The sequence below is a fragment of the Dipodomys merriami genome, unplaced genomic scaffold, assembly GCF_024711535.1.
Source record: "Dipodomys merriami isolate MVZ:Mamm:240054 unplaced genomic scaffold, mDipMer1.0.p SCAF_174, whole genome shotgun sequence".
Classification (NCBI taxonomy): domain Eukaryota; kingdom Metazoa; phylum Chordata; class Mammalia; order Rodentia; family Heteromyidae; genus Dipodomys; species Dipodomys merriami.
The window spans coordinates 1,942,180-1,968,913 of record NW_027203093.1 but is presented as its reverse complement, the minus strand read 5'-3'; the positions used below and the strand labels follow the sequence as shown (position 1 = coordinate 1,968,913).

Here is a 26,734-nt window from a genome sequence, read left to right as displayed (position 1 = left end):
CGTTGGCCCCGCCCTGGCGCCCCGCGCCCCCCCAGGCTTCTCGGAGCCGCAGGCCTTGTGTGGCTCGCCTTGGGTCTCTTGTGTCAGTCCCGGGGCTTGAACCCAGGGCTTGGATGCTGTTCTGGAGCTCTCCAGCATTTCAGCCACAGCTCCACTTCTGGCCCTTTGGGTGCTTAACTGGGGGGAAGCCTCATGGACTTTCCCATCCAGGCTGGCTTCGAACTACAAACCTCAGGTCTCGGCTTCCTTAGTAGCTAAGATTACAGGTGTGAGCCACAGGTGCCTGGCTTGCCGCCCTCCCCCGCCCCCAAACACTTTCCCTGGGCTACTTTTTGCTCAAGGCTAACACACTCTCACTAAAGCCTAATCTGTGGTTAGAGACAAGTGACTCCTGGATTTTTGAGCCCCAGGCTGGCTTCCAACCAAGATCCTGGGATCTCAGCCTGGAGGATTACAGGCCTGAGCCACTGGAGTGTGGGCTGAGGCTCTCTAGTTCCAGCAGAGTCCGTATCCACACCCTGCCAGCCTGGGGCCAGTGCCTCTTACATTCCCCTAAAGATTTAGGCAACACTTCCATCCCTTCACCTGGAAGGGGGGGGCCGTTCTGAGCTGCTCTTGGCGGGCCCCAAAGTCACTCTGTGGCCTGAGTTCTCCCTTGCCTTATTTCAGGGTTGAGCATAAGACTGAGCTGTCTGCTTGTAACTTCTCTGTAAACATGGCGTGGAAGGGGTAGAAGGCAGCAAATGGGGCTCAGCCACCCCACACATCTGCACTGTCTCTGGATTCCTGGTTGCCCACAGGAGCCTGTAGTGCCTCCACTCCCTGACTGGCACGCACCAGCCTTCAAGACCCTCCTCAGCCGGAGTAGTCCTTATTTCCAGCCTCAGCCCTCTCTCTATAGCCCTGGGTTTTTTTTTTGGGGGGGGTCAGGTTGTGGGGCCTGAACTCTGGGCCTGGGCACTGTCCCTCAGCTCTTCAGCTCAAGGCTAGTGCTCTACCACTTGAGCCACAGCACCACTTCGGCTTTTTTCTTTATGTGGTGCTGAGGAATCAAACCCAGGGCCTCAGGCATGCAAGGCAAGCGCTCCACCACTGAGCCACCTTCCCAGCCCCCATAGCCCTGTTCTTTACACTGCGTGGCCTGTGCGGTCCTGAGGCCCCTGGGCCTTTCCCCCCTGCCCCGCGGGTTCTCCTTGTGCCTGGGCCTTCTGCCCTGCCACAGCCCTCCCCCATCCTCCCCCCCCCCAGTCCGTGGGGCTCGGCCAGCACCCGTCTTACAGCCCCCGGTCTCTGCCTGTCTTGCTTCCCGTCCATCCCCTGCTGTGGGTGGTTCCCTCCTTCCCAGCTTGAGCAGCAGTCCTGTGATGAGGGCCCCCTCTTCCTCCACCTAGGGTATCTTGGGGAGACTGCTTTCTCCTGGCTCCCCTCCCTCTGCTGCCCTCATCACCAGGCGAAGAGGACCTGGGCCTCCTCTCCACCCTGCCGACAGCCGCTGAGCCCTCTTCTGACCATTCTTTTCGGAGCCCCATGGTGGGTGTGGAGAGGCTCTGAGCAGGAGTGCGGCGGGGCGCCAGGCTAGCGTGTGTGGGAAGCTTTAATGGTCATGCACAGGAGAGTGTGGTGGAGAGCCGGGGCCGGCCTGGCACCGGTGTTACCAGATGAACATGGGCTTGCCGTCGTCGTGGGCGAGCTGGCTGAGGCAGGAGAGCAGCAGCAGCGCGTCGGTCAGCATACTGGGGTGCACGGTGTCCACCAGCACGCGCTGCAGGAAGTCCACCGTGTAGCAGCCGCCTTCGGAGGCCGCCAGCTCCGGCCGCTCCCTCAAGATGCCATAGGCGTTCACCAGCTGCTCTGTCAGCGCCGGGTGCACCCGGCCGTTGTAGCCGAGGGTCTGCAGCCTGTTCATGATGCTCACGTAGCGCTGCGTGAGTGTCTGGCACAGCTCCTCATCCAGCTTGTGGTCAGTGGGGTTCAGGGAGGCCTGTGGCGAGGGAGAGCGGCCATCAGGGGACGCAGGGCCAGAGAGGCTGAGCGAGGCTGTCAGCCGTGGCTGACGGCAATCAAGGGTGCACAGGGAGAGGCCCACGAGGCTGGGGAAGGGCACAGGAGGCTGAGCAGAGGGAGGAGCTCCCGATGTCCCCAAGGTGACCCTGGCTGTCCCAGGAGGTGAGGGGAAGCTGAACCTGCGCTCGAGCCTGGTGCCGGCCTCGTGAGCAGCACCTTGTCCTGTGGTCCCTCCACCTGTGTGTCCTAGGCCTCTGCTCTGTGCAGCCTCCTGGGACGAGGAACTGATCACCTCAGTGGCCCCCCCTCCCAAACCTGGTGCCTGGACCTGGCGCCCCACCCCTCCCTCACCCCGGGCCTCCAGCCACGCAGAGCTGCGCTGCGGCCTGAGCCCCCCTCGCCTCACCGCTCGGTGTCTGTCACTTTTTTGTGCCAGTTCTGGGGCTTGCACTCCGGCCTGGCGCTCTCACTTAACTTTGTCACTACTTTAGGCTTTTTGTTGGTTATTTGGAGATAAGAGTCTCATGGATTTGTCTGCCTAGGCTGGCTCTGAATTGAGATCTTAAGATCTCAGCCTCCTGAGTAGTTAGGATTACAGATGTGAGCCACCAGCTCCTGGTTTTGTTATCTTGTTAACTATTTTTATTATTATTTGAGGGAACTTCATTCTCTCTCTCTCTCCCTCTCTCTCTCTCTCTCGTCGGTTGTGGGACTTGAACTCCAGGCCTGGGCGCTGTCCCTCAGCTCTTCAGCTCAAGGCTAGCGCTCTACCACTTGAGCTACAGCACCACTTCTGGCTTGTTCTGCTTATGTGGTGCTGAGGAATTGAACTCAGGGCCTCATGCATGCAAGGCAAGTGCTCTACCACTGAGCCACCTTCCCAGTCCCTGTTTTTGTTTTTTCACTCATGGGGCTTGAATTTGGGACTTAGGTGCTGTCTCTGAGCTGCTTTTGCTCAAGGCAAGCACTCTACTACTTGAGCCACAGAACCACTTCCAGTTTTCTGGTGGTTTTAATTGGAGAATACTTTCTTATTCAGGTTGACATTGAACTGTGATCCTCAGATCTCAGTCTCCTGAGTAGCTAGGATTACAGGTGTGAGCCACCAGCACCCAGCTATATTTTATTTTTTTAATTTATTTTTTGCTGGCTCTCAGGATTGGAACTCAGGGCGTGGTGCTTGCTCGGAGCTATTTTACTTCTTTTTTTGGGGGGGTAGGGGGGTCCGGTCGTGGGGCCTGAACTCTGGGCCTGGGCGCTGTCCCTCAGCTCTTCAGCTCAAGGCTAGCGCTCTACCACTTGAGCCACAGCGCCACTTCCCTCCTTTTTCTTTTTGCTTATGTGGTGCTGAGGAATCGAACCCAGGGCCTCATGCATACAAGGCAAGCACTCTACCACTGAGCCACCTTCCCAGCCCGCTATTTTACTTCTGAGTCATGTCCCCACCTCTTAAATGTACTTACTCAAAAACAAAAGAAGTAAATAAAAGAGATATACGAGGGAAAGGGTGACATTATCTACCTGACTTACAGAACTGTAGCCCCTTTATACGTAACCTTTATAATAGCAATTTAAAAATAAAATAACGAGATCAAAATAAACTGCAGTGCCAGATATGGATGTGATGGCACCCACATGTCAGTGCCACCTGTCAGACCAGTGCCACCTGCCAGCCCAGTGCCACCTGCCAGTGCCACCTGCCAGCCCAGTGCCACCTGTCAGTGCCACCTGCCAGCCCAGTGCCACCTGCCAGCCCAGTGCTACCTGCCAGCCCAGTGCTACCTGTCAGTACCACCTGCCAGCCCAGTGCCACCTGTCAGTACCACCTGCCAGCCCAGTGCCACCTGTCAGTGCCACCTACCAGCCTAGTGCCACCTGCCAGCCCAGTGCCACCTGTCAGTACCACCTGCCAGCCCAGTGCCACCTGTCAGTGCCACCTGCCAGCCCAGTGCTACCTGTCAGTACCACCTGCCAGCCCAGTGCCACCTGTCAGTACCACCTGCCAGCCCAGTGCCACCTGTCAGTACCACCTGCCAGCCCAGTGCCACCTGTCAGTGCCACCTGCCAGTGCCACCTGTCAGTGCCACCTGCCAGTGCCACCTGCCAGCCCAGTGCTACCTCTCAGTGCCACCTGCCAGCCCAGTGCCACCTGCCAGCCCAGTGCCACCTGTCAGACCAGTGTCACTGTCAGCACTACCTGTCAGACCAGTGCCACCTGCCAGTGCCATCTGCCAGCCCAGTGCCACCTGCCAGTGCCATCTGCCAGCCCAGTGCCACCTGTCAGCCCAGTGCCATCTGCCAGCCCAGTGCCACCTGCCAGCCCAGTGCTACCTGCCAGCCCAGTGCCACCTGCCAGCTGAGGCAGGAAGACTGGGAGCAGTGGGAGCAGGGCCAGTCAAGGCTACATAATGAGACCCTGTCTCAAGAAAGAAAAATAAAAACAACACAAAAACCTCAAAGCAGACCTAAAGACAAGGAAGTAACAAAGAGCAGGAATTAGGAAACAGCTCCAGAGAAGGGCTGGGAAGGTGGCTCAGTGCTAGAGCACTTGTGTTGCATGCTCAAGGCCCTGGGTTCGGTTCCTCAGCACCACATAAGCAGAAAAATCCGAAGTAACGCTGTGGCTCAAGTGGGAGGGCACTAGCCGTGAGCACAAAGGCTCAGGGACAGTACCTAGGCCCTGAGTTCAAGGCCCACAACTGACAAGAAAAAGAGGGGCTGGGAAGGTGGCTCGTGGTAGAGCGCTTGCCTTGCATGCCTGAGGCCCTGGGTTTGATTCCTCAGCACCACATAAGCAAAAAGAATAAAAGCCGGAAGTGGCGCTGTGGCTCAAGTGGTAGAGCACGAGACTTGAGCTGAAGAGCTGAGGGACAGCGCCCAGGCCCAGAGTTCAGGCCCCACGACCGGACAAAAAAAAAAAAAAAAAAGAGAAAAAGAAAACCTCTCAATGAGGAGTTGAAGGAAAGCTTTAACCTGAAGTGCAGATATGCTGACCTACCAGCTTCTGCTTCAGCACCAGCTATGGCCTTCTGAACACCACCTGCTCCACACCACCTGTTCAAGCAGGTAGACACGGAGTGATGCTTCCATCTGGAAGAGGTGGTGCTCTGTGGGGAGCAGGGCTTTGGGGAACACCATCAGGGTGACAGCATGGGGGTGTTTGTGTGTCTGCAGGCTGGCCTGGGAGCTTGGGCTTATGTAGGCAGGGAACTAGCAAAGCCTTTGGTGTGGGGGGCATTTTTTTCCTGGAAGTGTAGCACAGAAACCCAGTGTGTGTGTGTGGCCTGCAGCTTCTCTGACCACTTGAATATTTACAGTATAATAAAGCCTCTTGCATTTTCATCAATGAATTCTGTAATTTGCATGCAAAGACGGTAATTTGTCAAGGAAAAATCAAGCAGCCTGGAACCCACTTCCTACCTAATGCGATTAGTGTTTCTCATCAAGAATGATGCAGAGACAGGTCCATGTGATCCCACACTTGAAAGTACTCCCCCTAAGGATCTATCCAGTGGCATCTGTGGTGGTGGGTGAGATGCAGGGCTGGGCTACAGCTTTGTGAGCATTTGTGTTGCATGCATGGGTAGAGTTTAGGCACACTAGTGCCCACTGGCAGTGGAGTGAAGAAAAAGAAGATAATTGGAGTCTGGCAAAAGTGAAATTTGACACATATGGAAACAGAAAATGTCCCAAGCAAGATGGTGGAGGGCTTTCAGGTCAGGAGGCAAATTTGACTCCTAAATGGGGCTGTGATCTGCCAGCCTGGTGTAACTCAAGTGTAGATCTAGAAGCATCCAGCCAGGGTTGTGTTCCCAGTAAGGGTGTCTCTGGGTTTGGGCAGAAAAGCATGATCCCCACAGAGCCCGTCACAGTGGATGACAGCGTGGGTAGCCGGTCTAGACCTGGGGTTGGAGACTCTTAGGCTGAATGACTGGGGTATCATGCCAAACCCTAGTGACCCAGAGACCCAGGGACCGCCTCTGCGGCTCATCGGTGCCTTAACTGTCTCAGACACACACAGAGAGAGATGTTGCGTGCATAGATCACTTCTCCTTTCCCTGGCTCTCCCCTAGACTGTCCCCATGACCACAACCACCACCAACAAAAGCATTACAAAAAAGATCCCTATGTCAAAGGCCATTTGAACAGCCATTTTCAAACAACAGGAAACTAATGTCTATATGGGCAACTATGGAGATTTGTTTATAATCAAATATAGCCTTTCCCAATGAGACACCAGATGGCAACACCCAGAAACAAACATCATGCTTCTGCAGCATGTGTGCTGAATTTTAAGTCTCTCTGACAGAGGGATAGAGCAGCAGTGCCCTGGATGCCATCCAGAACCTCAAAGAGGGCCTCCACTGGCAACAGAACCTCAGGTGTTGGGGACAGCCATCCTTGTAACGATGTGCAACCTGTAAATCCTGCATTTCAGTCCATAAAGTGATGAAAAACGACTCAAAGGTTGGACTACGTTTTCCTGTAACTTAAACAGACGACACTGATGAGCAATCTTATTGAAGTCAGATGGAAGAGGAGCCAAGATGCTGTGGGAGAAGAGCTAGGATGGGTCTGCCTCAAGTAATGCCCCATCTCTGATCACCCCCTGGACGAGGTTAGTGTGAACTAGAGCTGGGCAAGGCAGGCCTGGGAGGAGGGCGGGTGCAGACGGCCCCCAGACAGCCTCTCAGGGCGTGGATATTCTGGGTCCTACATCCCGAAGCTCCAGAAGGCTGGCTCAGTGCCAGCACTGGTGGATGCTGGTGGGGTCTTCACAGGCTGTCCAGGCCCTCCAAGGAAGAGTTCAGCTGCTGCCGCCACGCTGCCCACAGCGCCCTCTGCTGGTCTCTGTGCCCCTTGTCCCAGGCCCTGCTCTGCTCCTTCCTGTGGAGGCTTCGCACTGTGGCTTTGTGCTACTCTGGGGCCATTCCCACCGGGCGGGGGAGCCTCAAGAGTCAGGCAAAGGGTGTCCATCTCAAACGAGTGACCACCCCACTGTATACCGTCCACAGTAAAGACAAGGCAGAGCCAAAGACCCAAGAAACTAAACTTCAAATCCTTAGGACAAGATACAGAATATAAATAGTAAAGTGTTAGCCTTGAGCACTAAAGCTCCGGGATAGTGCCCAGGCCCTGAGTTCATGCCTCGGGATGGCACACAAAAAAGGAAGAAAAAAAAGGAGGGAGAGAAAAGAAAGGAAAAGGGAGAGAGAATCTTAGAATACTTTCAGGATTTTCTGTTGGATTTCTTTTTTGTCAGTCGTGGGGCTTGAACTCTGGGCCTGGGTGCTTTCCCTAGCTCTTCAGCTCAAGGTGAGTGCTCTACCGCTTGAGCCACAGTGCTGCTTCCAGTTTTCTGGTGGTTTATTGGAGATAAGAGTCTCACAGACTTTCCTGCCTGGGCTGGCTTTGAACCTTGATCCTCAGATCTCAGCCTCCTGAGTAGCTAGGATTACAGGTGTGAGCCACTGGTGCCTGGCTGGATTTCTTGAGCTTCTTTTGCTCAAGGCTAGTGCTCTACCACTTGAGCCACAGCTCTACTTCTGGCTTGTTTTTGTTTTGTCTTTTTTTTTTTTTTTTTGTAGTTTAGTGGAGATGCAAGCCTCATGGACTCTCCCGCCTGACTTCTAACTGTGATCCTCAGATCTCAGACTCCTGAGTGGCTAGGATTACAGGGATGAGCCACTGGTGCCTGGCCAGAAGGATTTCTTAAACAAGATACAAAATGTAAGCGAAAAGGTGGGCAATTCTGAACACCTAGCTGAAGGATGTTTTCGATGGAAAATGGCAAACTAAAAGCACTCACCTTTCCCTTCGACCGCCATATCTTAGCACTGCCCTCGCTGCAGACCTGCTGGATCGAATAGAATGATCTCCCTCCCTCCCCTGCCCTCCCCTCCCGGCACACCCTGCAGCTGCCAGCTGAGCGCCGTACTTGGTGTAGACATGTCTGCTAAAAGCAGATGCTGTACTCGAGCCCCAGGACCCGGATGCAGGAAAACACAAGCCCCAGAAGCCCTTTCCTGTAACACAGGTAAGGTCCCATCTGCACCCTGCTGCCAGCCTGCCCCACTCCCGCGACAAACTACCCCAGACCCTGCCTCAGCTGACCCTGCCTGTCTGTCTGCCTGTCTGTCTGCCTGCCTGCCTAGTGGAGACCTTAGCTGTAAGGGACCCAGAAGGCGGGTGGAGTCCCGCGAGACCGTCTCACCGCCCGCCTCCGGGACTCGGAAATCTCCTCCGCACTTCCTACCACCGCGGCTCAAGCAGAGGGCGGGCTCAGGCCGGACCCGCGGGCGCCCGGGGAGACCCCGCGGTGAGACCCCGCCCCGCGCGTCTGCTCCCCCCCATGCCATCGGCCCCAGCGCCCTCCGGCCTTCGTCTACTCCCCCCCCCCCGTCTGGCCCTTGTCTGACCCCCACCAGCCGTCTGCTCCCCCCCCCCGTCTGGCCCTTGTCTGACCCCCCCAGCCGTCTGCTCCCCCCCCCGTCTGGCCCTTGTCTGACCCCCCCCAGCCGTCTGCTCCCCCCCCCCCGTCTGGCCCTTGTCTGACCCCCACCAGCCGTCTACAGCTAGCCATTCGCCCTAGGACTGAGACATGTTCCAGCATGTTCTAAGAGGGGCCGGTCCCCGGGGACCCCCGCGGGGGCGGGGCAGGGCGTCCCCGGGGCCCTGGCGGTGGGGGACGGTCCCGGCCCTCCGGGCGCCCCGCCCCACCCCGTCCTGCCCCGGCCGCGCGGGCGCGCGCGCGCACCTGGATGATCTTCTCCGGGATGTTGGAGACGGTGAAGCCGTAGAGGCGCACGCGCTCGGGGAAGATGCTGGACAGGATCCGGCGGTCCAGCTGGAAGGCGATCTCCCCGACCAGCCGCTCCCAGGCCAGCTGCTTGGGCTCTGGGGGCGACAGGAGCCGCTGTGGGCGCGGGCGGCCGGGGGCCCCGCGGGCCGCGCGCTCGGCCCCGCGCTCACCTCGGGAGGCGTCGGGGAACCTGCCGGCCTTGCGGTGCGCCGCCTTCCGGTCCGGCTCCTGGACGGCCTTCCGCGGCGTCGGCTCCGTGGCGCGGGGCCCCCGGGCGTCGTTGACTGAAGCCGGAGAGGAGGAGGTGCGGGGCGGGGAGTGGGGGTTGCGCGGGGGGGTGCGGGGCGCGGGCCTGGCGCGGGCGGGGCGGTGCGCGCGGGGCGGCGCGGCCCGGGGGGACGGCGGGGGCGCGGGGGCCGGGGCCGGGGCGGCGCCCGCGGGGGAGGCCTGGCGGGGCGCGCCCACCCGCGCCGCGCTGAGCGGCTCTGGGTCCCAGGTCGGCCGGGGATCGCCGGACCGTGTGACTAGTGGCGTGGAGGGGCAGAAAGGAGAGGGTTACCGCGGGCGGGGCGCGGGGGTCCCCCGCCCGCGGGCCCCGGCCCCCGTTACCTTTGGGGGCGGCGAGCCCCGCGCTGGCCGAGGGGTGCGGCGCGGGGGGCGCGGCGCGGGGCGGCTCCGCCAGCCGCACGCGCGGGGCCTCGGGCAGCCCCGGGCCTCGGGCGGGCGCCCCGGGCGGCGGCGCGGCGGCGAGCAGCGGGGAGCTGAGCGACACGGACACCGGCCCGGCCGCGGGCGCCACCAGCGGGTTGCTGAGCGACGCGGCCACCGGCCCGGCCGCGGCCAGGCCCAGCGCGCCGGGCAGCGCCGCCGCCCCCGGGCCGGCCAGGGGCGCGGCCAGGAGCCCGGCGAACGGGCCGGCCTGCTGCACGGGCACCGGGCCGGCCAGCAGCGGGCCGAGCGGGCTGCCCAGGGCGCCCACGAGCGGCCCGGCCGAGGGGCCCGGCTGCGGGCCGCTCAGCATGTCGGCCAGCGCCACCACCCCCAGCTCCTCCAAGGCCGGCTCGGTCGCGGCCACGGCGGGCAGGAAGACACCTGGGGGGCAGAGAGCGCGCTGAGACTGGGCTGGGGGGGGGAGGTCCTGGGGGAGACCCGGGGGAGGTCCTGGGGGAGGTCCTGGGGGGGACCCGGGGGAGGTCCTGGGGGAGACCCGGGGGAGGTCCTGGGGGAGGTCCTGGGGGGGACCCGGGGGAGGTCCTGGGGGAGGTCCTGGGGGAGGTCCTGGGGGGGACCCGGGGGAGGTCCTGGGGGGGACCCGGGGGAGGTCCTGGGGGAGGTCCTGGGGGAGGTCCTGGGGGGGACCCGGGGGAGGTCCTGGGGGAGACCCGGGGGAGGTCCTGGGGGGGACCCGGGGGAGGTCCTGGGGGAGGTCCTGGGGGGGACCCGGGGGAGGTCCTGAGGGAGGTCCTGGGGGAGGTCCTGGGGGGGACCCGGGGGAGGTCCTGGGAGGAACTGAGGGAGGTCCTGGGGGAGGTTCTGGGGGGGAGACCAGGGAGAAACCCTGGGGGGGAGACCAGGGGGAAGCCCTGGGGGGACCACCAGGGGAGGCCCTCAGGGAGCCAGCTGGGACCCCGGGGAGACCCTGGCTCTCTGGCATGGCCTAGCCAAGGTCCTGATCTGCCTCTGACCTAACCCCTTGGGAGCCTTCCTTCTTAGGTGACGCCCCAGGAGACTTGAGCAGCTGAAGACTTGAAGATCTGCTGCTTCCACATCAGAGGGTGCAGGTGAGTCAGCCGCTGGGCCTCAGTTCCCAGCCCTTCCTCTCTGGGCTTTCCTCCTCTGTACCTGTGCTCTGGAACCCACCCTCAGCTGAATCCCTGTGCTGAGCTGGAGGAGAGGAGATCTGAGTGGTTGGACTCTCAGGTGGCCAAGCTGGCAAGCAGGGTCTAGGCCTCGGACCCTCATCCTGATGGTTCTACAAGGCAGGTCCTCCCGAGGGGCCTGGGTCAGCAGGCAGAGCCTCGGGTGGTCCTGGACCGCACAGGCCACCTGACCGGGAAGGCAGGTGCATGAAGGCAGAGTGGACCCAGCCATGAACCAGCCAGGCCCAGCCCGGGGCTGGGAGCCCCAGCCGTTCTCCATTCTCCATCAGCTCTGGAGAAGATGAACCACTGCTTTGGGGAGAAGCCCCTTGGAGGCACAAGTGCTAGTGGGCCAGAGAGCAGGGAGAGTTTCTGTACTTGGGGAATCTCCTAAGTGGACGTGCACATGCACTCGCGTGTGCATGTGCAAGCACGTGCGCGCGCGCGCACACACACACACACACACATACACACACTCACTTCCTTCCCCTTCAATTTGTGGTGCTGGGGATAGCTCTCAGGGCCTCATGCATGAACCACACCTCCAGTCCCTGGAAATTTCCAACTGGTTGTTACTGTTATAAAAGCAATAAGTATGTGGTTATAGCTGAGCGCAAATAGGGGATGAGCACAAATAATGCTGGGTACTAGTGGCTCACACCTGTAACCCTAGCTATACAGGAGGCTGAGATCTCAGAGCTGTGGTTCAAAGCCAGCCCGGGTAGGAAAGTCTGAGATTCTTGATCGCCAATTAATTAAAAAAAGCTGGCAGCAGAGTTGTGTCTCAAGGAGTAGAGCCACAACAGCTGAGGGACAGTACCTAGGCCATGAGTTCAAGCCTCAGGACCAGAAAAATGAAAAAAAAAAGAGAGAGAGAATAAGAATTACTGGTAGCGGGCTGGGAAGGTGGCTCAGTGGTAGAGCGCTTGCCTTGCATGCTCAAGGCCCTGGGTTCGATTCCTCAGCACCACATAAGCAAAAAGAAAAAAGCCGGAAGTGGAGCTGTGGCTCAAGTGGTAGAGCGCTAGCCTTGAGCTGAAGAGCTGAGGGACAGCGCTCAGGCCCAGAGTTCAGGCCCCACAACCGGACCCAAAAAAAAAAAAAAAAGAATTACTGGTAGACCTGGTCAGTCATTATCAGAGACTAAACCTTATTTCTTGGAAAATGTGCTTAACATGTTTACATAGATAAGGATGGCGAGCATTTTCTGCAGAAGTTAAGGTGGTGAATACTTCCAGCTCTGCCAGCCATGTGGTCTCTGTCACAACTGCTCAAATCTGCAATCCAAAGAAAGCAGCCAAAGAAAACTCAGCAGTGAATGACCAAGGATGATGTATGACAATAAACCTTTATGGATCCATAGCTTTGTGTGTGTGTGTGTGTGTGTGTGTGTGTGTGTGTGTGTCTGTGTCTGTGTCTGTGTCCTGAACTCATGACCTAGTGTGATGATCCCCACCAAAAAAAAATCAAGGTATCTGAATTACTATTCACTGGCAGAAAAGTTCCTTCTGTGGTTTAGTCTCAGTCCCTCCTGCTGCAGTAAACTTACTCTCTCCCCTGAGCTCCGTTTCCCTTGGAAAAGAAGGATATCCCTGGGCTGGGAAGGTGGCTCAGTGGTAGAGCACCACACATGCATGAGGCCCTGGGTTCGATTCCTCAGCACCACATACGCAGAAAAAGCTGGAAGTGGCGCTAGCCTTGAGCTGAAGAGCTGAGGGACAGCACCCAAACCCAGAGTTCAAGCCCCACAACTGGCAAAAAAAAAAGATATCCGTGGGAACAAAAATGGGAAATCAGAAAACAGAACAAAATCATTGATAAAGGGCAAAACCTCTTGGTAAAGAAAAACTCCAGGGCTGGGAAGGTGGCTCAGTGGTAGAGCGCTTGCCTTGCATGCATGAGGCCCTGGGTTCGATTCCTCAGCACCACATAAGCAGAAAAAAAAAAAAAAGCTGCAAGTGGCACTGTGGCTCAAGTGGTAGAGAGTTAGCCTTGAGCTGAAGAGCTGAGGGACAGCGCCCAGAACCAGAGTTCAGGCCCATGACTGGACTCCCCCCCCCCAAAAAAAGAAAAAAAAAACCCACAAAACTCCAGGGTAAAGCTAACTTAGTCCCTTTCCATCCTTGCTAAAAAGCAGAACATCTCTCTCTCTCTCAGGTTTCCCAGGCTGGCAGCTTTGCAGTTTATCACAAACATTGCTGAAGCCACCGACAACCTTGGGGCTTCTCACCAGCTGTTGCTGCATTAGCCAGGAGCTTACAGTAAGGAAAATTTCAGTGCACCCCCCATGCATGGGAATGAGTTTCTAATGTTTTGAGATTTAAAATATACTATTTCTTCCCAAGGTTAAGTTTTGACTTCTGTAAGCCAAGGGTTGTTTTGACTTTGTCTAATAATGTCAATAGCATTGATAGTATCGATCATGCTGCCCAAGTCAAGATTATGGTTTGCCTATGCTCTTGTGACTCAAGGCTGTTTTGCACCTGTAACCTTGCTTGCTTGCTTTGGCAAACATCACCGATGTGAAACCCTTTCCTATAAAAATCCCCCATGAAAAGCAAATGGGGCTGTTCTCCGAAGCCCTGCGAGCTGGGGACAGACGCCATATGGCTAATAAAAGGCTTCCAAGTTGAGCACTGGTGGCTCACGCCTGTAATCCTATGGCTACTCAGCAGGCTGACATGGAGGATCACAGTTCAATGCCAGCCCAGTCAAGAAAGTCCGTGAGACTCTTATCTCCAATTAATCACCAGAAAACTGGAAGTGGTGCTGTGGCTCAAGTGGTAGAACACTTGTCTTGAGCTGAAGAGCTGTGGGACAGTGCCCGGGCCCAGAATTCAAGCTCCATGACCAACAACAACAAAAAAGGCTTCCAGCCACAATGACTGAGTGCTGGTGACTCCTTTTGCCAATTGTGGGTTCAAGTCCCACTGGCCCCGGGAAGTTGGGATACTTCACTAGCCACTGTTCCTAAGCTTTTCCACCCAAAGTTGGTGTTCTCCCTCTTGAGCCACAGCTCCACATCTAGCTTTATGCTGGTACCGAGATCCTCAGATCTCAGCCTCCTGAGTAGGATTACAGCATCCAGCAGGCACACAGGGGTGGCTGTATTGGAAATGTGTCTATGATTTGTATTTAGTTGAAAATCTTGCTGGGTTTGAGCACAGCACTGGAGCCTGTCGAGTGTCAGGTGCACACACGCGTTCAATTGTTAGGGTCCAGGAGTAGGTCTGTGACATCACACCGCTGAGGGCAAGAAGCAAACGTGAGGTCTTAGATGTGTGACTGCTTCTTGTTTCCAGCCCTCACCTGCTGCTATACCGCCAGGGAGAACTGAAGCCACACCCCGCTTCTCAGAGCCAGCCCAGGTGGGGGGGCTGGGGTGGAGCCAGACACTGCGGTGCAGGGGGGGGGCACAGGCCAGGGCGGGGCGCTCGGGCCGGGCCGTACCAGAACGTGGGGCGGAGTTCTGGGGACGGGGCCTTACCAGGGAGGGGGCGGGGCTCTGGGGGCTGGGCCGTACCAGGACCTGGGGCGGGGCTCTAGAGACTGGGTCGTACCAGGGAGGGGGCGGGGCTCTGGGGACCGGGTTGGCCAGGGAGGGGCTCTGGGGCAGGGCCTGTGCTGGGGAGGGGGCGGGGCTCTGGGGCAGGGCCTGGGCTGGGGAGGGGGCGGGGCTCTGGGGCAGGGCCTGGGCTGGGGAGGGGGCGGGGCTCTGGGGCAGGGCCTGTGCTGGGGAGGGGGCGGGGCTCTGGGGCAGGCCCTGGGCTGGGGAGGGGGCGGGGCTCTGGGGCAGGGCCTGGTCTGGGGAGGGGGCGGGGCTCTGGGGCAGGGCCTGTGCTGGGGAGGGGGCGGGGCTCTGGGGCAGGGCCTGTGCTGGGGAGGGGGCGGGGCTCTGGGGCAGGGCCTGGGCTGGGGAGGGGGCGGGGCTCTGGAGCAGGGCCTGTGCTGGGGAGGGGGCGGGGCTCTGGGGCAGGGCCTGGGCTGGGGAGGGGGCGGGGCTCTGGGGCAGGGCCTGTGCTGGGGAGGGGGCGGGGCTCTGGGGCAGGGCCTGGGCTGGGGAGGGGGCGGGGCTCTGGGGCAGGGCCTGTGCTGGGGAGGGGGCGGGGCTCTGGGGCAGGGCCTGTGCTGGGGAGGGGGCGGGCTCTGAGGCAGGCCCTGGGCTGGGGAGGGGGCGGGGCTCTGGGGCAGGGCCTGGGCTGGGGAGGGGGCGGGGCTCTGGGGCAGGGCCTGTGCTGGGGAGGGGGCGGGGCTCTGGGGCAGGGCCTGTGCTGGGGAGGGGGCGGGGCTCTGGGGCAGGGCCTGTGCTGGGGAGGGGGCGGGGCTCTGGGGCAGGGCCTGGGCTGGGGAGGGGGCGGGGCTCTGGGGCAGGGCCTGGGCTGGGGAGGGGGCGGGGCTCTGGGGCAGGGCCTGGGCTGGGGAGGGGGCGGGGCTCTGGGGCAGGGCCTGTGCTGGGGAGGGGGCGGGGCTCTGGGGCAGGGCCTGGGCTGGGACACCTGGGGCGTGTTTCCGGGTGGGGCCTGTGCAAGGATACCCAAGGAGTTTCCGGGGCGGGGCCTGGGGTGGAGCAGTTCAGAAGCAGGCTGTCCGTCAGTAAGGGCTGTTCCAACTTCACTCCAGCTAGCCAGTGGAGAATGAGGACGGGTCTCCAGGGGAAGAAGAGGATTCGGAGGGAGGAGTTCCTGAGGGAGGAGGAGGGGGTCCTGAGGGAGGAGGAGGAGTTCCTGAGGGAGGAGGAGGCTGAGGGAGGAGGAGGGGGTCCTGAGGGAGGAGGAGGAGTTCCTGAGGGAGGAGGAGGAGGTCCTGAGGGAGGAGGAGGAGGTCCTGAGGGAGGAGGGGGTCCTGAGGGAGGAGGAGGAGGTCCTGAGGGAGGAGGAGGAGGTCCTGCGGGAGGAGGAGGAGGTCCTGAGGGAGGAGGGGGTCCTGAGGGAGGAGGAGGAGGTCCTGAGGGAGGAGGAGGGGGTCCTGAGGGAGGAGGAGGAGGTCCTGAGGGAGGAGGAGGGGGTCCTGCGGGAGGAGGAGGAGGTCCTGAGGGAGGAGGAGGAGGTCCTGAGGGAGGAGGAGTTCCTGAGGGAGGAGGAGGGGGTCCTGAGGGAGGAGGAGGAGGTTGTGAGGGAGGAGGAGGAGTTCCTGAGGGAGGAGGGGGTCCTGAGGGAGGAGGAGGGGGTCCTGAGGGAGGAGGAGGAGGTCCTGAGGGAGGAGGAGGAGGTCCTGAGGGAGGAGGAGGGGGTCCTGAGGGAGGAGGAGGAGGTCCTGAGGGAGGAGGAGGAGGTCCTGAGGGAGGAGGAGGAGGTCCTGAGGGAGGAGGAGGGGGTCCTGCGGGAGGAGGAGGAGGTCCTGAGGGAGGAGGAGGAGGTCCTGAGGGAGGAGGGGGTCCTGAGGGAGGAGGAGGGGGTCCTGAGGGAGGAGGAGGAGGTCCTGAGGGAGGAGGAGTTCCTGAGGGAGGAGGAGGGGGTCCTGAGGGAGGAGGAGGAGGTTGTGAGGGAGGAGGAGGAGTTCCTGAGGGAGGAGGGGGTCCTGAGGGAGGAGGAGGGGGTCCTGAGGGAGGAGGAGGAGGTCCTGAGGGAGGAGGAGGAGGTCCTGAGGGAGGAGGAGTTCCTGAGGGAGGAGGAGGGGGTCCTGAGGGAGGAGGAGGAGGTTGTGAGGGAGGAGGAGGAGTTCCTGAGGGAGGAGGGGGTCCTGAGGGAGGAGGAGGGGGTCCTGAGGGAGGAGGAGGGGGTCCTGAGGGAGGAGGAGGAGGTCCTGAGGGAGGAGGGGGTCCTGAGGGAGGAGGAGGAGGTCCTGAGGGAGGAGGAGGAGGTCCTGCGGGAGGAGGAGGAGGTCCTGAGGGAGGAGGGGGTCCTGAGGGAGGAAGAGGAGGTCCTGAGGGAGGAGGAGGGGGTCCTGAGGGAGGAGGAGGAGGTCCTGAGGGAGGAGGAGGGGGTCCTGCGGGAGGAGGAGGAGGTCCTGAGGGAGGAGGAGGAGGTCCTGAGGGAGGAGGGGGTCCTGAGGGAGGAGGAGGGGGTCCTGAGGGAGGAGGAGGAGGTCCTGAGGGAGGAGGAGTTCCTGAGGGAGGAGGAGGGGGTCCTGAGGGAGGAGGAGGAGGTCCTGAGGGAGGAGGAGGAGTTCCTGAGGGAGGAGGGGGTCCTGAGGGAGGAGGAGGGGGTCCTGAGGGAGGAGGAGGAGGTCCTGAGGGAGGAGGAGGAGGTCCTGAGGGAGGAGGAGGGGGTCCTGAGGGAGGAGGAGGAGGTCCTGAGGGAGGAGGAGGAGGTCCTGAGGGAGGAGGGGGTCCTGAGGGAGGAGGAGGAGGTCCTGAGGGAGGAGGAGGAGGTCCTGCGGGAGGAGGAGGAGGTCCTGAGGGAGGAGGGGGTCCTGAGGGAGGAGGAGGAGGTCCTGAGGGAGGAGGAGGAGGTCCTGAGGGAGGAGGAGTTCCTGAGGGAGGAGGAGGGGGTCCTGAGGGAGGAGGAGGAGGTTGTGAGGGAGGAGGAGGAGGTCCTGAGGGAGGAGGGGGTCCTGAGGGAGGAGGAGGAGGTCCTGAGGGAGGAGGAGGAGGTCCTGAGGGAGGAGGAGTTCCTGAGGGAGGAGGAGGGGGTCCTGAGGGAGGAGGAGGAGGTTGTGAGGGAGGAGGAGGAGTTCCTGAGGGAGGAGGGGGTCCTGAGGGAGGAGGAGGGGGTCCTGAGGGAGGAGGAGGAGGTCCTGAGGGAGGAGGAGGAGGTCCTGAGGGAGGAGGAGGAGGTCCTGAGGGAGGAGGAGTTCCTGAGGGAGGAGGAGGGGGTCCTGAGGGAGGAGGAGGAGGTTGTGAGGGAGGAGGAGGAGTTCCTGAGGGAGGAGGGGGTCCTGAGGGAGGAGGAGGGGGTCCTGAGGGAGGAGGAGGAGGTCCTGAGGGAGGAGGAGGGGGTCCTGAGGGAGGAGGAGGAGGTCCTGAGGGAGGAGGAGGCTGAGGGAGGAGGAGGGGGTCCTGAGGGAGGAGGAGGAGGTCCTGAGGGAGGAGGAGGAGGTCCTGAGGGAGGAGGAGGTCCTGAGGGAGGAGGAGGAGGTCCTGAGGGAGGAGGAGGAGGTCCTGAGGGAGGAGGAGGAGGTCCTGAGGGAGGAGGAGGCTGAAGGAGGAGGAGGTCCTGAGGGAGGAGGAGGAGGTCCTGAGGGAGGAGGAGGCTGAAGGAGGAGGAGGTCCTGAGGGAGGAGTTCCTGAGGGAGGAGGAGGTTCTGAGGAGAATCTCTGTACGTCTGTCTAGGACAGGTTGTTTGGAAGGGTGCTGTGGGGGGAAAGGTCTAAGGGGTTCCTGAGCGGGCTCTGCCTGAAGAGGGTTCTGGGGCTGCAGGGCTGAGTCTGGGGTGGGGCGGGGCGAATGGCACTGTGGGGTCTTGGGGGAGGAGTAAGTTCCTGGGACAGGGTGAAGTCTGGGGGCTGGGCTAGTTCCCCATCCTTCCTGGCAAAGGGGAATGCTACCCCCTGTGGGAACAAGCCTCTTCCCTTTGACAAGGAGAGAAGCCAGGCCCCGCTCTCAGGGGTGAGAGTGAGGAATGAGTCGGGAGGTGCACTGGGCTGCAAGAACAGCACGCCTCCACAGACACCGGTCGTGCTTGCCTGGCCCGTGCTGGCCGCTGCCGGGCCGTGCTTGCCTGGCCCGTGCTTGCCTGGCCCGTGCTTGCCTGGCCCGTGCTGGCTGCTGCCCGGCTGTGCCACCCTGACCCCATGCTGGCCGCTGCCCGGCTGTGCCACCCTGACCCCATGCTGGCCGCTGCCCGGCTGTGCCACCCTGACCCCCTGTCTTTGGACTTCTATGTGGAGAAGCCAGGTCTGACGGGTCCAGGGAAGGACTGTTTTCTGAGTAGTGGCTGTTTTGGGTCTTGGGCACTCCAGCCTTCATTTCCTCTCCTCTGCTCCTCGTGTCCTCTAGCTGGCAGAGATAGCCCAGGTGCAGGGTTCTGAGGAGCAGGAGGGCCTACAGTTTGGATCCTGTCTTGGCTTAACCACCATCTGTTCCGTGTGAGCCAAGGTCTGAACCTCTTGGCACTGGTTTGTTCGGTTAATTCGGCCAACAGCCAACATTTACTTATTTCCTGCCACTCAGATTGCCCATTCTGACCACAGGTTGTGCCTTCTGGTTTGCTTAGAAGATCTCGACCAGCCACCTGGTCTTTGAGCCTTTCCAGATCACTAGTACACTTGGTCTGTTTCCTTCCATTTGACAGCCTTCCTGGTTTCCGTTTCTCTCTCAGCCAGCAGAGCCTGGATGGTGAAGCATCCTCACCACACCACTGCCCTCTGCGCTGTCTGCCTTCGGCCAGCACACACCCCAGGCTCCCTCCCAGGTCCTCCTCCAAGAGCAGTTTCGGACCTCCCCTCCACGTCACGTGCTCTCAGAGCGGGCGTTTTCACAGAGAACATGCAATCTCTGCATCTCCATCTCCTGACAGCCACACTGCTCTTGGCTTCCGGGACAGTGGGATAAATGATCTTCCTTCAGTCAGGGGCTCCCCCAGCCCCCAGAGTGCCCCTTTCTCATCTTGTGAGTTTCCATTCTCTTCTAGGTTCTTCCTTCCACGTCTAAACAGATTACTATCTCTGCTGCCTTGAGGCGATGGACGCTGTGCCCTCTGCCCAGACGCTCTGTGCTCTGTGACCGCCTTCCCTCCCCAGCCCTGCCACCCGAAGCCACGATGTCACCATCATCTCTCCATTGCCTCTTTCCTTTTGTGTGGTACTGGGAGTGGAACCCAGGGCATTCTGCCCCCAGCTCCCCTCAGCTCAGCCCCCCCCACTGTGCTGCAGCAGGGGGTGTTTTTAGGGCTCTGTTTCTATGTTAGCACCGGGCTTGAACTCAGAGCCTTGTACTTCTCACTCGGGTTTTTCTACTGAAGCATGATGTTCTACCACTTGAGCCACACCACCCCGTCTACCTCTTCGCTCTTTAAAGAGAGATAAGTTCTGATGATTGTTGCTTACACCTATAATCCTAGCTACTCAGGAGGCTGAGATCTGAGGATTGAAGTTTAAAGCCAGCCGGAGCAGGAAATAAGCCACCAGAGAACCAGAAATAGAGCTGTGGCTCCAATTAGTAGAGCTCTAGCCTTGAGCAAAAAAATGCTCAAGGACACTGCCCAAACACAGGGTTTCAGTATAAAAGAAGATAAGGTATCAGGATCTTGGCACCAGTGGCTCATGTCTATAATCCTAGCTACTCAGGAGGCTGAGATCTGAGGATCATGGTTCAAAGCCAGTCCAGGCAGGAAAGTCTGTGAGACTCTAATCTCCAATAAACCACTAGAAAACTGGAAGTGGTGCTGTGGCTCAAGTGGTGCTCGCCTTGAGCTGAAGAGCTGAGGGACAGCCTCCAGGCCCAGAGTTCAGGCCCCACAACTGACGGAAGGAAAACAAAAAAAAAACAAACGGGTATCAGGATCTTTTTGCCTGGGCTTTCAAGCATAATGCTCAGATCTCAGACTCCTGAGTAGCTGGTATTACAGGTGTGAGCCACCAGTGCCTGGCCTATAGTCATTTTTCTGCTTGACCACTTAGCAGCCATTACTCTGTTGACACTCTCCTCCCTGAAGCCGTTTCCTGGCTTCTAAGGCAGCAGACGCTGAAGTTCTCTTTGGCTCTCTGGACACTGCTTTGCCAACTTCCTTACCGTCCTGCCCCAGTCCCTTCTTACTGTGTATGGCCTTTTCAGAAGTCTCATCCCTCCTGTGGTTTCTGTTACCAACATTGTTTGTCTAGCACTGATCTCTTCTCTGGCTTCGGGATTGGTTTTGCCTGACGCTCCCTGTGGATGCTTTGTGGATGTTTAAAATTGGTTTGTCCAAAATACAACTCACAGTCCCTCTCCAGAACTGCCTTTCCCTTTTCCAGGCTCACCTCTGGCATTTGCAGGTGCGTGGGCACACACAGAGGCCCACATACCACATGCCAGGGGCCTGGAACTTATCACTCAAGCCAATTGCCAAATTAGGTTCTATTTTCTAACTCTGACACATAAACCTTTGTAACAGCATAGGTGGTCAGACTAGAATTCAGAGTTCCAATCTGTGCTTCCTGTAGTGGATTGGGATATAATGCCTGATCCTATACTCCATTCTGTTCCCTTCTTTCTCTCCCCAGTTGAACCCTGTTCTGCCCCTGTTCTCTCTCAGCTTTGTCCTGAGCTGCAGGGACCTGGCTCACGTGCTTCAGCACCTGTGTTCTACTCTCCTTACATCCTTCCTTCTGAACGGGCCTGGGGCAGAGCCCTGGATCTGAGCACAAGGGAGGAAGATGGCACAGGAAAGGGCAATTCGTGTGCTCACTCAAGTCAGAATAATAGACTGGCGGGAAGGTGGCTCAGTGGTAGAGCGCTTGCCTAAGATGCATGAAGCCCTGGATTCCATTCCTCAGTACCACATACACAGAAAAAGCAGAAGTAGTGCTGTGGCTCAAGAATAAAAGACTGGCCCTCCCCGACAGTATAACCCCTGCTTTCACTGTATTTGATGTCGGTATAATTTGTGGAGGGGAAGGGGAAAAACAAATCGTTTAAATAGGGATACAGGTGGACCCGTTGCAACAATGAGATATACAAGTCATTATGTCGAAAACGAATTTTACAACTTTGGTGGGGGGGGAGGGACTGGGGGGGCAGGGAGGATGGGGGGGAGGATGGGAAGGGATGGGAAGGGGAAACAAAGGAGGAGGCTACAATGCTTGATAAGAAATGCACTCATTATCTTGCCCATGCAATTGTAACCCCTCTGTACAGTATTTTCACAAAAAAAAAAAAAAATCAAAAAAAAAAAAAAAAAAGAATAAGAGACTGGGCCGGGTGCTGGTGGCCCACACCTGTAATCCTAAGCTACTCAGGAGGCTGAGGTCTGAGGATCATGGTTCAAAGCCAGCCCGGGCAGGAAAGTCCGTGAGACTCTTATCTCCAATAAACCACCAGAAAACCAGAAGTGGCACTGTGGCTCAAGTGGTAGAGCACTGGCCTTGAGCTGAAGAGCTGAGGGACAGCGCCCAGGCCCCAAGTTCACACCCTACGACCAAAAAAAAAAAAAGAGAGAGAGAGAGAGAGAGAGAGAGAGAGACTGGCTCTAAGAGGAAGGTTGTGCTCAGAAGCAAGCTGGGGAAGCAGCGGGGTGGGGAAATGGCCCCAGGATATCCTGTGGAGCAACTCTAAGGACCCACCTTAGCAGGCGGAGGTGAGCTGTGTGTCCTCAGGAAGTGGCGGCACTGGCCACCCGGCCACTCAGCCAGGGTGGCAACTTACAGTCAAGAAGTCAGGGTTTCTGGTTTTTACTCAATGAATGCATCGCCCCCACCTGCCACCCTGCTGTCCACTCCCATTGGAGTGACCACAGCCTATCTAACCATGTCTGGCGCCAGCCCCTCAGAACCACTTCCACACAGCGGCTGGAATGATCCTGCTGAGCGCAAACATAATTACTCCCTGTTAGAAATCATGTTTCTCCCTAGGGAAAAGTCCAGGCTCTTTGTTGTATCACCACTCCTAACACACACCCACAAACCACACAGTCACACGCGTGCTCACAACTTAGCTCACACACAAACACTGCATTCTCACATATTCACACACATGTGCATACCCAACACACGTCTCAGTCACGTACCCGTACCGATCGCTCCACACTCACCCATCATGGCATACCACGCGCAAGCTCACAAAGTCTGAGCTGAAACCCACTCATGTAGATTTCATTCTTGCCATCCCCCAATTGCATTCCTTTTGGAATGCTCTCGGCTTCCCCCTTCTAATTTCTCAGGAGGCCCAGATCTAAGGATCAGAGTTCAAAGCCAGCCCAGACAGGAGAGTCTGTTAGCTCCAATAAACTACCAAAAAGTCAGAAGCGGAGCTGTGGCTCAAGTGGTAGAATGCTAGCCTTGAGCATAGATGTTTAGGACAGCACCCAGGCCCTGAGTTCAAGCCCCAGGACTGGCACCAAAAAAGATAAAAGAGAAAAGAATCAAATCTAAAAGCCAGTGGTGGCATGAATGTATAGACTCAGCACCTGGAGGCTGAAGTGGGAGAGTCATGAATTGGAGGCCAGTCGGGGCTATCTAGTGAGAAATAAAATAAATCTAAGGCTTGTTTGGCCATCACATGAGTAGTAAATCAGAGGCTAGCTTTTCTCCTCCCTTCTTCTTTCTCCATCGTGGAGACTGAATCCAGGGCCTCACATTTGCAGCAAATGTGAGCTATACCCCAGCCCAGAGTCTAAATTCTTAAACTGTGTGATTTCTTAAACATCACAACTCCCGGGGAATATTATTTTATTTTTTTACACTGTGTCTGTGTGTCTGTGTGTCTGTGTGTGGGGGCCAATTCTGGGGCTTGACCTCAGGGCCAGGGTACTGTCCCTAAGCTATTTTAGTCAAGGCTACTTGAGTGGCAGCTCCACTTCTGGTTTTTGGTAATTACCTGGAGATAAGAGTCTCACAGACTTTCCTGCCTGCACTGGCTTTGAGTGATAATCTTCACACGTCAGCCTCCGGAGTCGTTAGGATTACAGGTGTGAGCTGCCAGCACCCAGCTTCTTTTCTTACTAGCATAAATTGATTGTACAAGGGGTTTTGATGTGGTATGATCAAATCTACTTTTTTAATCCTCTCCTCCATCCTTTAAAACGTTCTCAGCACATTCCGTTCTGCTGTTTTTACGTGTGCGTGAACTGCACCTCTGCGATATTCGCCCTCACAACTCTTCCACTCTCCCTCTCTCCATTGTGGGTCACTCCAGTGAACAGCCTCTCTGTTTCAATCATGTCACAATTACGGCATGTTGCTGTTGGTATGTTAGGTTTAGAATCAGCTAATGAGTAAAATGTGAGGCATTTGTCTTTTGAGTTTGGCTTATGGAAACAGGGGACACTGGACAGGTCTGCATGGCGTCCGCGTCGGGGTCAGAGCTCCATTTCGGTGTAGGAGGAAGGGAGCACCCTCCTGTCTGAAAGCCAGGAGAGGCTGGTGCACTAGCGACCAGGCCTGGGGAAGTTGGCCCTGCCAGGCTGGGTGTAGCCAGCCGGGGGAGGGGCCGGCAGAGGAGAGAGCAGGGGCCTCCGGACTGCAGTTCTCCGACTGGTGTCTGGGGTGCAGAAGGCCAGGCTTTGGCCCCGGGGCCTGCAGAGCCCTCAGAGTTGCCGTGGTGCAGGAACGGTTGGCTGAGGGTGAGGCCTGCTTGGGCCTCAGGAAGAGCCGTCAGCGTTCACCTGGCAGGCTCAGGCAGCCCTCAGGAAGCCCCCAACACCTTTCTAGAATGTCCGTGTTGGGGTGTTACCAAGCCCGAGAGGCATAACTAGTCAGAGAGCACAAAAGAGCAGTCTTGCTCTCGGCAAGGAGGGAGTTTTAGGCCTGATGAGCGGGGAGGGGACCCTGGGGCACAGGCATGGACAGAGGTCAGGCACGGCGGGCACGGCGGAAGTGCCCACCCTTGGAGGAGGGAACGCACCTGTCTCTAGCACAGGAGGGACATTGCAGCGAGGAAGTAATAGGCGCCAGTGTTTTGTCACTCTGCTCACATCCTCGGTGACCACCTACTCACCGTGAGCCAGACACCGGCTCCAAGGGCCGCTCAAGACTCCCGAGACGTCACGGGCTGACCCTGGCTTCCATTCCTCCACCTCTCCCTCACAGTGAGGCCTCAGACACCACCCCGAAGCCCCCTTCTCAGCTCTCCCAGGAACACCACCAGCTGCTGTCTGCCTCTGTGTCACCCTCCCCGAGCAGCCCCAGCTTCAGCCACCGGTCACACACTCACAAATCCCAAGCCTCAAGTTCTAGCTCTTGTTTCAGATTCCACACATGAGTGGCCATCTCTAAGTGGAAAGTTACCAGGGAGGAAGATGGACGTGCACGTGGCCAGCGCTGGGAAAGGCTGGGTAAGGGAGGAGGGCCCAGCGGGGGGCTCCAGGGCTTGTGCCAGGCTGGGTCTGGCGGGGCAGCAGGCTTGGGTTCCACAGGTGGGAAGTTTGCAGTCTTGGTGTTGCGTGGGGAGGAGGGGCAGAGGGGGGTGGAATTAGGCCGGGGTTTACCCTTCCCACCTGTGGGTCTGTGTCCCCCAAGTGTACTCTGGCACAGGAAACGGCCCTTTCTGGGCAGCCTCGCTCCCCCCGCCCCCCCTCACTGTCCTTGGCCCCGCCCCGCGTGGTTACCTGGATTCTGGGGAGTCCCTGTGGCCACCTCGCAGAGCCCGCTGTTGAAGCTGCTTGCCTGAGTCTTGATTGCAGATTTGAGCTCGTGATTCTCCCGGATGAGCCGCACCAGCTTCTTCAGCTCCTCATTTTCCCGCACCAGCTTCTCTATCTGGTGCCGAAGACCCTCATAATTGATGGGTAGAGACATGCCCCAGGGGAGTGGTGAGGGCACAGCGGGGTGGGCACTGCACCCGGAGGCTGCCCAGGGGCCCGGGCCTGGCCCGGGCTGGAAGAGGACCTGGTGCTCTGCAAGGCTGGCCCAGCAGGTGCTGGGTATTGTGAGGTCAGCGGCTGTGCCCTCCTCCTTGCCCCTGCGTTGGCCGGCTTGGCCCCGGCCTCCGGCCCTGGTCGGCGTGGAATGCTCAGACCTCCCTGTCTGGCCCGCTTTGCCCTCCGTGCCCTCCGAGGCCTCCGTTCCCCTGCATGGAGCTCCCTGCTGCCCCGAGGTGTGGGGTGTGCCCCATGCTGGAGCGCTGGTCCTGGTGTTGTGCATTAGCTTCTTCACCCTGTCCCCGGCGTTACGGTGCGGGCAGGGTGATGCCAGTCCCCCGGAACTGCCCGGCTTGGCATGGTAGGTAGCCAAGGGAGACACGCCCGCTGCCTTCCTCCACGGTGCCCTTTTTCTTGCCTTCCTGGGCACGCCTGGATCTGACCTGCTGGTGTCCTCCCGAGAAGGCTATGCCTTGGATGCCCAGGTTCTTCTGGCCCTGGGCACCTTGAATCGGGTTGGCAGGTGGTCCTGGGACTCCCTGAGCCAGGCCCCTGGCTTCCCGCAGCCTGGTCCACATCCCGGCGGAGCCTCCCCTGTACCTGGATCTCTGCTCCCTGGCCTTTCTCACCTGGCTCTAAGAGCTCAAGACTCCTGGCATGCCCTCCCTCACGCCGAGTCCTCTCCGCCTCCCTCCCTTCCCTCAGAGCCGGCCACACGGGGCGCCACCAGCTGGCTGTGGGACTCAGGGGAGGCCAGACCCTCATGCCCTCCTGGCTCTGGGCAGTCTGCTCCCCGACCTTTCCACAGGACAGGACTCAGAGGATGAAGTCCAGACACAGGCGAGTGGGCAGAGGGCAGACCTTTCCACAGGACAGGACTCAGAGGGTGAAGTCTGGACACAGGCGAGCGGGCAGAGGGCAGACTCCCACCGAGTGGAGGTGGGGCGGGAGGGGGAGGGCAGTGAGGCCTGGGGTCTGTCTGAGTTGAGCATTCCAACCGGACCTCACAATGGGGGGCCGGCGGGGCTGTGATGCTCCAGTGCTGGCTGAGTCACTCGGCCCACAGCCCACGGAGCAGGGCTTTTCCCCCACCCCACCACTCTGGAACTTGACCAGGTATCTCTGCCCCGCCTCTTTTTGAGCTGATGTTGTCTATGATGGTTACACGTTGTCGGGTGTTGGTAGGCCGGCTTGCCCAGGTGCTTGGCCAAATACTGCCCTAGAAATTGTTGCAAGCATATTTTGGAAGAAGAGGTTGCCTTCCATCGTATGGGGGGGAGGGCCTCATCCAGTCAGCTGAAGACTAAAGAGCAAAGTCTTTTTTTTTTTTTTTTAAACTGCTATTAAATAGTTGTACAAAGGGATCACACTTCCAAGGCCAGGGAAGGAGAGCGGTGCTTCTTGGTGGGTGGTGCCCTCTTCTTTCTTCCCCATCTTCTCCCTCCCATCCCTGCCCACAAGTTAGTTATATAGTTTGTTTTTCACATAGTGAATATTGAATATAATGACATTTGCTCACCCTCCCTCCCTGCATTCCTGAGCCCCCTCTGCCCACCCTCCAAAAATGTTTCCATTTCCTGGTATTTATTTGGACACACAGTACATTAGTAGTTCAGAGAATTTACACCTTTGGATTCCTCCCCTATCAAACCCTCCTTTTTCTTTTTTTTTTTTTTTTGTCGGTTGTGGGGCTTGA

At 58.7% G+C, this 26,734-nt stretch overlaps 1 protein-coding gene across 1 annotated transcript; it reads right to left on the bottom strand.

The window, feature by feature from the left end:
* Window positions 1-1,379: 1,379 nt before the first annotated feature.
* Window positions 1,380-25,954, bottom strand: LOC138829567 (speriolin-like). The gene is made up of 5 exons (XM_070025916.1): window positions 24,787-25,954; window positions 9,416-9,898; window positions 8,977-9,090; window positions 8,762-8,901; window positions 1,380-1,981 (listed from the first exon to the last, which is right to left on the bottom strand). The coding sequence occupies exons 1-5, from the start codon at window positions 25,319-25,321 to the stop codon at window positions 1,652-1,654; spliced, it is 1,602 nt and encodes a 533-aa protein (XP_069882017.1). The 5' UTR covers window positions 25,322-25,954; the 3' UTR covers window positions 1,380-1,651.
* Between the last annotated feature and the right edge of the window lie 780 nt (window positions 25,955-26,734).

Bases quoted from the DNA above. Each gene is read 5' to 3' on its own strand.
- LOC138829567 (XM_070025916.1), bottom strand. From the start codon at position 25,321: ATGCACAACACCAGGACCAGCGCTCCAGCATGGGGCACACCCCACACC. The intron at 9,899-24,786 runs GTAACCACGCGG...TCTGCCCCCCAG, and splicing joins AGGGACTCCCCAGAATCCAG to GTGTCTTCCTGCCCGCCGTG. The intron at 1,982-8,761 runs GTGCGCGCGCGC...CCCTCGCCACAG, and splicing joins TCCCGGAGAAGATCATCCAG to GCCTCCCTGAACCCCACTGA.